Genomic DNA, 12,433 nt, shown 5'->3' on the forward strand with positions numbered 1-12,433 from the left:
CATTGTGTGTTAGAGCAATGAGAAACTGCTAAATGGTTTGCAAACCAAGAACACTTGTGTGATTTTGTTAAGATGTAGATCAACTTGACCCGTGTTTCATTACAAGTTTTTTAGCAATCCAGACAAACTGTAAATTATGTGATACAGTGTCTAGAGTTGATTGATGAATGAGTGACAAACAATGGCATAGGTTAGTCATGTTTATTTGTGGGGTCATGGTCACTGGATGCCCCCCATATTTCTACACCCCTGGTGACAAAGTGCAAATTATAAAGCAACAACTGCTGAATTGTGGTGAACTGTTGTATTAAACCAATCGTTATCTAAAGCGTTCAATCTCAACCCAAATTTTTATATATTATTTTTTAACCACTTTTCACATACATGCATTTCGGTGTCTGTATTACTAGATTACGTACTGCCTTTCACAATAGTAAACTCCTATCCAGCTGGCGGCGCTGCTGTTGTGTTTTTCCACAATCTCAACACAAACTCCAATTGGCATCAGGCTGGCGACATTAGAGATTCTGTATCAACAATAAGACTTCCGTTTTTCAAAATAAAGGTCGACTAATTTTAAATTAATCTATTTTGCTGCTTTGTTTAATGTAAATTATAAAATATAGATAATAAAATAATATCTATATATTAAAAAATATAAACTAAAGAAAAAATCTGTTTAAATAGTACTTCATATAGGATGAATAATATTTCAAGGTGGAGCACACTGAGAAATTAAGATAGAGTAAACTATTTTTGTAAACATTTCATATTTTAAAAATGAATTGATGAATCCATTATGATGTAATTCTTGTTGATTTACTGGTGCTCATTAGTTATATCTGGGCTCTTTGCGCTAAATACAGCACCATTATACTTTTCATCTCCTCCCCTCATTGCAACACATTATAATATACCATACATGGGATATATATTGCAATATACAGACAAAACTATTTTATATGCCGCAGTGAATGTATTGTAGGAAATGTTCTGTATATGACTGTATATGAACTACATATTGCCTCATACAGAAAAAACTATTCTATATGCTGCAGTGAATAGTTTTTTCTGTACAGGGCAATATGTATTTCATATCCATTGAGTTACATTGTGGCCAATGGTATGGGTGGAGTAAAATGCCAGCTAAAAATGTAAATACACAGTGCCCCTTGATTTTTTTTTTGCATATAGTCACTCTGTCCACTCTCCTGAACATTTCCTACAATACATTCGCTGCAGAGTATAGAATCGGTTTTTTTTCTCTATAGGGCCTTTGTTGTATATTGGTGAATTTACACTCTGTATTGTCTTATTAATTTATTCTGGGTGATATAATATCTTAAAAGAAATTGAGATAATGTATGCCATTTAGCATACACTTTTATCCTTAATCCTGACATGTACACTCACCTAAAGGATTATTAGGAACACCATACTAATACTGTATTTCACCCCCTTTTGCCTTCAGAACTGCCTGAATTCTACGTGCCATTAATTCAACATGGTGCTGAAAGCATTCTTTAGAAATGTTGGCCCATATTGATAGGATAGCATCTTGCAGTTGATGGAGATTTGTGGGATGCACATCCAAGGCACGAAGCTCCCGTTCCACCACATGCCAAAGATGCTCTATTGGGTTGAGATCTGTTGACTGTGGTGGCCATTTCACTACAGTGAACTCATTGTCATGTTCAAAAAAACAATTTGAAATGAATCAAGCTTTGTGACATGGTGCATTATCCTGCTGGAAGTAGCCATCAGAGGATGGGTACATGGTGGTCATAAAAGGATGGACATGGTCAGAAACAATGCTCAGGTAGGCCGTGGCATTTAAACGATGCCCAATTGGCCCTAAGGGGCCTAAAGTGTGTCAAGAAAACATCCCCCACAGCATTACACCACCAGCCTGCACAGTGGTAACAAGGCATGATGGATCCATGTTCTCATTCTGTTTACGCCAAATTCTGACTCTACCATCTGAATGTCTCAACAGAAATCGAGAATCATCAGACCAGGCAACATTCTTCCAGTCTTCAACTGTCCAATATTGGTGAGCTCGTGCAAATTGTAGCCTCTTTTTCCTATTTGTAGTGGAGATGAGTGGTACCCGGTGGGGTCTTCTGCTGTTGTAGCCCACCCGCCTCAAGGTTGTGCTTGTTGTGTCTTCACAAATGCTTTGCTGCATACCTCGGTTGTAACGAGTGGTTATTTCAGTCAAAGTTGCTCTTCTATCAGCTTGAATCAGTCGGCCCATTCTCATCTGACCTCTAGTATCAACAAGGCATTTTCGCCCACAGGACTGCCGCATACTGGATGTTTTTCCCTTTTCACACCATTCTTTGTAAACCCTAGAAATAGTTGTGCGTGAAAATACCATTAACTGAGCAGATTGTGAAATACTCAGACCGGCCTGTCTGGCACCAACAACCATGCCACGCTCAAAATTGCTTAAATCACCTTTCTTTCCCATTCTGACATTCAGTTTGGAGTTCAGGAGATTGTCTTGACCAGGACCACACCCCTAAATGCATTGAAGCAACTGCCATGTGATTGGTTGATTAGATAATTGCATTAATGAGAAATTGAACAGGTGTTCCTAATAATCTTTTAGGTGAGTGTATTTACTCTATAGAGTCTCCCGAACATTTCCTACAATACATTCACTGCGGTGTATAGAATAGTTTTTTCTGTATGAGTCAATATGTTATTAATATCCTTTGAGTTACATTGTGGCTGTGGTATGGGCGGAGTAAAACACCAGCAACAATTGCAAATACACAATGCCCCTTGATTTCTTTGCATATAATCACTGTATAGAGTCTCCTGAACATTTCCTACAATACATTGACTGTGGCGTATAGAATAGTTTTTTCTGTATGAGTCAATATGTATTTCATATCCATTGAGTTACATTGTGGAAAAAGAGGGTGTGTTGCTTTGATGTAGCACACCATTCCCCATGATTAAACAGGTTTGTCATTGCTTTCTGTTTGGAATATTCAATAGTTTATGAGCCATGAGGCAATATGTATTCCATATTCAGTCATTAGCATATTGTCTGAATTTTGCCCTTGGAACGTGTTTTAATACCCACTTTTTTCGAAATTACTCTTAAATATGATCATAGTTAAGTGGTTGTCAATGTTTTGAGAGGTACATTTTCTTAAACAATTCATAAACACAATTTAACTCGGGTTTTGAAGTAATATGTTGGTCTCTTTTATTTTGAAAAGCTCCAAATTTTCGTGACCCGGAAGTATTTCTTTAATGTTGCTCATAAGACGCTGATTAGAGGCTGATTAGCTCCAAGGAGTTCCTAAAACTTGTTGACTGGAACACGGAAGTAGGACTGGAGACGAGGGTTTATTATCATAATTCCGTTCATCGTATGGAGTAAAGAAAGATTGACTTATCTAGCTGTCTGTAACTCCAGTGAAAATGTCTAAACTACAGTTGTTTCGTGTGTTTCTAAACGAGCGCTTAACAGCGGCTGCTTTAGAAATTTTCGGCGCAGTTCAGAAAACGGTAGTGGAATACCAGGAGGAGAACGATCGACTACGTAGATTGCTGCGGATCACACCGGACATTAAACTATGTAGAATAGGTGCGTATACTAATATGCGGTTAGCTGGTATTGTCACCTTTCAGTAACACTTCTTCTAGTGTCTCCAATACAGATCCCCATGTTGCCAATCACTGTTACTCGTTTAAGCACATGCATCGTTTGTGCATCGCTGACATGAATAAGGTATCAAAAAACCGAGAGGAGTTTTCGGAAAAATACATTATTCTTCGCGTAGTGAATAAGCTACGAGAACGGCGTGTCTTTGCGGGTCTGTCCCAGGAGTTCTTGCATTGATATTGGTTCATTTCAGTGCCAGTTCATAAGACCAGACTCGTAATTTAAGCGATCGTATTTTCTCCAATCTCCTTTAGGTGTGGATTTTCGTTATGCACTGTCGCTGAAATCAACACGTTATCCCCAACAGATCCCCCGAAAGAGACCCGTAAAGATGTGCCGTTTTTGTAGCATATTCACTTTCCAAAAAGGCTAACTGGCATACATTTGCACTGGTCAAAGTAGTATCCACTCTCATATCATAACTTGGGACATGGTCACATCTTTATGTTATAGTGTGATGCCAATAAGCTAACTTAAATGCCTCTGGAATCCATAACAACATGGTGTAAACCCCCCCCCCCAAAAAACAGTTGTCTTGCAAGGAATGTAGGGCCAGCTTTTGACTACTTGAAAAGACAATGGATTGATGTTCCCATACACCCAGCAGCCACTTTTAGGTACCCTTTTCATTAAGGCAAACAGCCTAACAACAAATCATGTGGCTTAAGTCAATAAGATAAACATACCAAATCGGTCAGGAGGTTTGTTTGACCAAACATGAAACTGGGTAGAAGCGTGATTTAACGCCTCACAGCATCAAAGCAGAAAGCTTGCAGAACATTCTGTGCAGCTAGGCAATTAGAACATATTGATTCTCCACAGATTTTGCATGCTGCTTTTTATAAAATGGAGATAATCATTTTCGCTGAGCATGTTGTGTGTCAAGTAGCTACCTGTGTAGGCTACCAATTACTGGCTAGTCAGCAGCTTGCTAACATAACCATATGGCTTTGAGACTATAGACTTTTCATCCCTCTATCAGTCCCATTCCTCATGAAAATTCAACGCAATAAAGATTGTGATTTATTACAAGCCCTTTATTTTAGATAGTTTAGTTCTTAATTTCAGTAAACGCATTAAACACAACAAATCAATTCCATTTTTCTTCCCGGAGACAAATGACCAGGCGTTCAACATGACAAATGAAATTGCACTACTTGGTGTTCATTGGTCCGTGGTCCTACCATCTGAAAATGTTGATTGTATTGGCCTTGGTCCTGAGGAAAGGAGCTACGAAATTCCTCTCCTAAAAGCCGAAGCTATTTAGTCAGTCAATGAAAGTCCTCAATCTGTTTTGGCGATGGTCTCATTGTTGAATTAGCCTATCAATACTATCTTGACTATTTAGAATTGTAATAACCTCCAAGCTTTTAATTTTAGAGAGAGATTATAGTAAAGGCTGTCAAACGTGATTAACTTGCACAATACCCTTTCTGAAATATGTATGATTAACCTTGTAGTAAGTGAATTATCAAAAAAATATGTAATCATTTTTATAAGAAAATGTTTGCTGTAATTGCAAAAAAAGTTAGACATTCACAGTTCACTAATACTTCCGCCCTGCTTCCATGCATAAAATTTGAGGCATACGTTGGATAAATCCAACGCATACACAAGACCAAACATTCTGCACCTGCTTCTGCACTGCAGTGCTGCAAGCCAATCGCTGCGTACCATTTGAAATTAACTTTTAGTAGGTGTGATCGTAGCTTAAACAACTTTGACCCTGGTATGATTGTTTATACGGACGCGGTGGTTCCAGTATCTCAGGAACAGATGACCTACCGGGATTTTGGCACATTAAAGTCTCTCAGATTTGTAGACAATGGTGCGATAAACAACAAAAACATCCAGTGAGTGTCAGTTCTGTGAGTAAAACCATCTTGTAAATGAGCGAGGTCAAAGGAGAATGGCCAGAGTGGTTCAAGCTGACAGAAAGCCCACAAAGACTTAAATACACTTTTCACAACAGTGGTTTGCAGGTGGGCACCTTTGAACGCACCATGTGTTGATCCATAAAGCAGATGGGCTACAGTGGCAGAACAACACACTTGGTTTCACACCTGTCATCTAAGAACAGGAAATTGAGTCTGCTGTGGTTATGTAATCCCATAAACTGGATAATAAAAAATTGGAAAAACCTGATCTTAAGAATTTCTATGTCTTCTATGATATGCAGATGTTAGGGTCAGAATTTAACGTTAACTGCATGAATCCATGGATTCATCCTGTCTTGTGTCAACAATACAGGCTGGTGGTGTTGGTGTAATAGTTTGGGGAACGTTTTCTTTGTAACCGGGCCATCATTTGAATGCCACAGTATCCCTAATGTGTGACCAAAGAAACTGCGGGTGATGCTTGAAGATGAGTTGGCATGGACATAAATCTCTAAGAAATGTATCCAGCACCTTGTTAAATCCATTCCGCAAAGAATGTAGGCTGTTCAGGAGGCAAAAGGGGGTCTTATGTGATGCTGGTTGTGTACATAATCAGGTGGCCCAGAGTCTACTTTTGCAAACAAACATGATGTCTTTTTTAGATATATTTCTTAAATAAAGTAATGAGAAATTACAACAGTTTTGTGTTAATTGTTTAATCAGGTGCATAATCTGTTCCTAGGACAAACATCTGATCTCATTGTCGGTCAAATGTATGCTAAACTAAAGACAATCTCTAAAGGTTCACAAGCTTTCCCAACACTGTATCTGCAAACAAAGGCTACTGTGCTGAAAGATCAAATTGAAATTCACAGTAACAGAACTTAAATTCACATGTTTGAGTTTACATTTGTTATTTAGATAACCTTTGTTCCTCCTCTCATTCTTTCAAGATTCCCTGCAGTTCTCTGAAGAAGAGATTTCCCCTGAGCAGCAGTCCTGTGAGCAGGAGTGGAACCACAGTACGGAGCAGGAGGACCCAGAACCAACACTGATTAAAGAAGAGCAGGATGAACGCCAGACCAGTCAGGAGGAAGATCAGTTTCAAGGGCTGGAGGATGTCATAGAGTTCAAATTTACTCCTACCTGTGTGAAACGTGAATGGGATCAGAAGTACCCACTTCAGTCCTTAAATCTTTCTACCACCCAGATGGTGGAGAACAACGGCAGCAACTCTAAACCAGTCAATCTCATGCATTTTGGTACTGGAACACATGACATGGAGTGGCTTAAGAACAAAACCTTTACCTGTGACCTTCCAGCTAATCTAAGCAATGCCTCCCGCAACAACTTAAACAATAACCCAGTAAAACATTTCAGCAACCCATCTTTGGATCACAGCCCACCACTGGATTTGCACCCATTTATTGAAGAGCACAGTTCCAAACCCAGCCTTTCATCTAGAAAAACAAACCGCTGCCGTGTCTGTGGTGAAACGTTTCCTTTGAAAGCTGACTTGAAGAGGCATGTGACTCTCACCAAGAAGACTCCCAGGGAATGCCGCTCCTGCAAAAAACACTACAACTCCAACTGTAAACTGAAGGCCCATGTACGACTCTGTCATGGTGGGAAACTCTGCACTTGTCCTGTTTGTCATAAAACATTTCAACTCAAGGGAGCCCTGTCCAGACATTTGACAATTCACACAAGAGAGAAAATGTTTAGATGTGGTGACTGTGGGAAGAGCTTTCATGGTAAGAGGAACCTATCCTGTCATATTCGAACTCACACAGGAGAGAAACCTTTTAGCTGTGAAGACTGTGGAAAAAGCTTCAGTTTCAAGGGGAACCTAACCACACACAAACTGACTCACTCAGGAGAGAAGCCATTTAGCTGTCCGGACTGTGGGAAAAGCTTCCTTCAAAAGAGGCACCTAATCAATCATTTAAGGACTCACACAGGAGAAAAACCATTTAGTTGTGATGACTGTGGGAAACGTTTCTGTCAGAAGGTGCACCTAATCGGTCATATAAGGACCCACACAGGAGAAAAGCCATTTAGTTGTGGTGACTGTGGGAAAAGCTTCAATCAGAAGTCGCACCTCAATGGACATATTCAAACTCACAAAGGAGAGAAACCATTTATCTGTGGTGACTGTGGGAAACGCTTTGGTCAGAAGGGGGATTTAAGGAGGCACATACGGAGTCACACAGGAGAGAAACCTTATGGCTGCTCAATCTGTGGTAAAAGATTCACTCGGAACACTCCTCTGCTGAGCCATGTGGATAAAGTTCACAAACTAAGAAAGGAGGACAAAACATGAAAAAGCGAAATGGATAAGATTGATTGTGGGTCATTCCATTTTAGTAAGCTTTGGCATCCATCGTGTTGTATTGTTCCAAAATATCTCCTGAACAGTTACGGTTAGCAGTCCTGCATCATATTTATTGACCATTTTCGAACCAGATGTTAACAGGTTCTGAACATTAGATGCTGAGGTTTCTGCTGTTAAGTAAAAAAGTGAAAATTACGCGATTTCAGTGTTGATGTTTGACTTATTGTCTGTTTATTTATCGACCTCCTACATCTCAAATAAAAATCACATTGAAACAACTAGCACTAAGTGCGAACCAGTGATCCTTATGGTACGTTCTCAACGTACTGTAGGAAGTTTCCTTTCAGATTCACAGCCTGACCAATGATCCATCAACATACTAATGCAAGCTAAATGTTTCTGTTTTAAAATATCAAGCAGAACAAAATTGAAATTAACCATGTTTAAATAAAGAGCAGCAAGTTCAGCCAGCGAACCTGAGTGTGCATTGGCTCCGTGATATTGTGATAGCTCTTACCACAGTCAAGATTTCCTTATCTAATATATTTACGTTAGTAACAATATTCAATCTACTGTTCTTGCCTGTTTTTTTAGTATGCGGTTGCTAAACCCACCCACCAACCCAGCTTCAGTCTGTTTGTTTCTTTACGTGGGTTGATTGGTAATGTGTACCTTGCTCTTTGCCTCTAAATATTATTATTAATATTACATTTGTATCAGCCATAACTGATCAGCCATAACATTATGACCACCAGCCCAATATTGTTTAGATATATACTGTAGATGAGATCCCTAAACTCGAAACTCTTTTTAGAGTAAGGGTGTAAATATTTCTGCCCACCTCACTGTGCATGAAATCTTATGTCATTTTAATGCACTGCCATTCAATCTGCGCTCTATCGATATTGTCACTTGTGAAAGAAATAGAATTTTGTGACAGCTTTATTCTAGTTCATTAAATAGATTTTTATACCCCCTAGAATACCTCCTAATTACCAAGCTAAAACAGGTTTTTAGAAGTTTTAGCAAATATTTTTAAATAAACATTGTCCTGTTGGAAGTTGAACCTTCGCCCCAGTCTGAAGTTCTGATCGCTCTGGAGCAGGTTTTCATTAAGGATCTGTTTGTACTTTGCTCAATTTATCTTTCCATTGATAATCTCCTGACTAATCTCCCCGTCCCTGCTGCTGAAACATATTCTCACATTGTGCTGCCACTAACAAGCTTCACCAAAGAGGTGGTGTTAGCCAGATGATGAGCAGTGTGATATGCTAAAATGCAATCATACGCATCCATCCCCGGATCAAATGTTTAGAATGTGAGTGCATTGTTGTCCTCAATATTTCCATAATCACGGAGAGTGTCTTTGAAATCAATTATTCATTTATTTTAGGGCTCAAGAAGAAAAGCAGAATTTGAGTTTACACGGCGTAATGTAACTAGCTGAATTAATCCTGTCCTTACTGAAACCAATATACAGTGATGAGCCAAAACAGTATGACCACCTGCTGAATATGATAGATAGATACAACTTTATTGATCCCCAAGGGTAGATACAACAATGTAGTTGGTACAACAACTAACACAAATGGTAAGCAGCTTACAGAATTCACACCTGTTGAAACCTGTCACAGGTGTAAATATAATTTTGGCTACAAATCCAATTATAACCCCAAATTTAAAATATAAAACGCGAACTTGGATATGTGCAGTGCAGGAATCATGAAATTACATTCAGTCTCCTCTCCCTGCCAAGAAGGGCGTCATGCTGTTGGTTCTCTGCATGCCGACAAATTAGCGTCGACCCGCCGAGGCACGGACTCTACAGGACCGCTGAAGGTGCCCTCTGGTGTCTGGCACCACAATATTTGCAGGAGATGCTTCAAGCCCTATAAGTTGCGAGGTAGAGCCTCCATGGATTGGACTTGTTGGTCCAGCACATCCCACAGATTCTCATTCGGTTTGAGATCTGGGAATTTGGATGCCTGGGCAACACCTTGAACTCTTCATCATGTTTCTCAAACCATTCTCATACATTGTGTGCAGAGTGGCAGGGCGCATTATCCTGCTGAAAGAGGCCACAGCCATCAGGGAATACCATTACCATGAAGGGGTGTACCTGGTCTGCAACAATGTTTATTTTACTTAAAAAATATATATTTTTAGTTTCATTGTCTTTCATTTTCTTCTATACATGCATTGTTATATTCCTCCTCGATTAATTAAAGTTCCCAAAACTGTTTACTGCACTATCCCGGTATCTCAATTCTCACGCTCCAGCACTTGGATGAACTTGTCATTCCCTTTGTAAGATAATATCCTGCATCAATGTCTTAATTACAGCAGCAGCACAAGAAATTGCATTATCCGACATCAGCAGATTGTTACATTTACACAGAGGGTAAAACGTGCACAGTGAAAGATAGCAGCAGATTGTTACATTTACACAGAGGCTATTCCCCTGATAGCACAAGAACTTGCATTACCCATAGCAATTACAAGCAACACCGAAACAAAAATCCGCCAATTAATGTTTAAAATGGGTAAGGGGGACAAGAGTCCCAAGATTAAGTTTGGTCTGCAGACTATTCTATAAGCAATAAGCGCAACAGGAAAAGGCAGTCATACCCAATTCTGTGGAGATGTAGGGGCCTCAAGTGTAATCCAAAATAACCAGGTGGCGTCACCGTATAAAGAGGGCAGTGGTGACCCATTCCTCCCGTAACCATCATTAACATTTTCTATGACTTGTGCCACCGTGGACCATCTGTCGGTTCGGACCAGACAGGACATGTTTCATTGCTCTTGCGCATCAATGAGCCTGGAGAGCCCAGCACCCTGTCGCCGGTTTTAGTGTTTGTCCCTCTTAAGACCACTGTCGGTAGATACTCCACTTCTGCTGACCAGGCACAACCCCACAAGCCTTGCCATTTTAGAGAAACTCTGACCCAGTTGTCTGGTCATAACAATTTGTCCCTTGTCAAAGTCCCTCAGGTCTTTGCTCCTGCCCATTTCTCCTGCATCACCCCCAGAGGTGAAATCAGTTTTATATTCAAGATTCAACAGACATTCACATTCGTTCCTCTTTTCAGGATCCTTTCCACATTTAGGGACCGTGGTAAAAGAGTAAACCAGGTAATTGCCGAAATGTCAGAAGACGAATATAGTATAATTATGGACACTCATCAACATCAATCCACATGTCAAATACTATACCACATTTCATATTGTCAAAAAGATATTTATTGATTTATCAATAATCAATACATCAATGGAAGCATGTTTAATTCAGTATTTCTTCAATATCTTTTTCAATGATTGTCAATGGAACTTAAAACCTGATGTATGTTATTCTAAAAATAGCAGGCCTACTTGTTCAAACTTTGATTTGGTGGAAAAAGTCATGATGGATTTATAAATAATCAATAACTCCATGGAAACCCATTTACTTTAGTATATCTTCAATATATATTTTTTATTTTTTTTTATTGGTATTTAACAAGACAACACAAGACATATTCATTTAAAAGCAAGAGATTACAGACTGTCTCAGTTTAAACCCTTCCATAACCCTCCCACCCCAAAAAGGAGAATAAATAAATAAATAAATAAATAATAATCAAAAGATAAATAAAGAAGGGTTAACTCTATAGCCCAAAAAAAAAAAAAAAAGGAGTTAAAATAAATAATCCTCTCTCTGATATTGGTCTTTCCTTTTACCAGCAACAATCAGTTACTGTACATTAGTGTCAGGGGAGCACGGTAAACCTTTTATGTAGTTTAGGACAGGTTCCCAGGTCTTCTGGAAAGTTTTAAGGGATCCTGAAAGCAAAAATCTTAACTTCTCAAGATTTATACATCTAAAAATGTCTTGGATCCACCTGTGATGGGGGGGTCACATGTTTCCATTTAAGAAGAATGGCTCGCCTGGCTAAAACAGAAGTAAAGGCAATAACCTGGCGAGATGCGATAGACAGGTCAGGTCTCGAAGGAATGCCAAACAGTGCAGTCAAGGGATTGGGGTCCAACTCTATGTTAAGAGCATTGTTAAGTGTATCGAAAACATTGGACCAGAAGTCTGTCAACTGAGGACAGCTCCAAAACATATGAAGATGATTGGCAGGGGACTGCATGCAACGATGACAAGCATCACTCATATCTGGAAACATTTTTGCCAATCTGGCATTAGTTAAATGAGCTCGGTGGAGCACCTTACATTGCAGTAGGCCATGCCTAGCACATATGGAAGAGCAGTGAACCAATCTTAGAGTTTCGTCCCATTGATCATCAGTGATCGAAACACCCAGGTCATTCTCCCACAACTCTCTCAGAAAAACAGTTGGATCTACATTAAGAGTACTTATTAAGTTATAAATAGCTGAAATTAGACGTTTCTGGCCTACACCTAAAGTGAGAAAACTATCAAGAGGGTATTCAGGCGGGCGGTTGGGAAAGTGGGGAAACAACTTCTGAACAAAGTGTCTAATCTGAAAAAAACGAAACAAATGGCTATTGGGCAGTTTGTACTTAGCGGAC

At 39.4% G+C, this 12,433-nt stretch overlaps 1 protein-coding gene across 1 annotated transcript; it reads left to right on the forward strand.

The window, feature by feature from the left end:
• Window positions 1-3,304: 3,304 nt before the first annotated feature.
• Window positions 3,305-8,109, forward strand: LOC105006771 (zinc finger protein OZF). The gene is made up of 2 exons (XM_010865439.3): window positions 3,305-3,607; window positions 6,516-8,109. The coding sequence occupies exons 1-2, from the start codon at window positions 3,442-3,444 to the stop codon at window positions 7,883-7,885; spliced, it is 1,536 nt and encodes a 511-aa protein (XP_010863741.2). The 5' UTR covers window positions 3,305-3,441; the 3' UTR covers window positions 7,886-8,109.
• Window positions 8,110-12,433: the final 4,324 nt, after the last annotated feature.

The sequence above is a fragment of the Esox lucius genome, chromosome 24, assembly GCF_011004845.1.
Source record: "Esox lucius isolate fEsoLuc1 chromosome 24, fEsoLuc1.pri, whole genome shotgun sequence".
NCBI lineage: Eukaryota > Metazoa > Chordata > Actinopteri > Esociformes > Esocidae > Esox > Esox lucius.

Coding starts and splice junctions, on each gene's coding strand:
- LOC105006771 (XM_010865439.3), top strand. CDS start 3,442: ATGTCTAAACTACAGTTGTTTCGTGTGTTTCTAAACGAGCGCTTAACA. Junction 3,608..6,515: donor CATTAAACTATGTAGAATAG/GTGCGTATACTA, acceptor CATTCTTTCAAG/ATTCCCTGCAGTTCTCTGAA.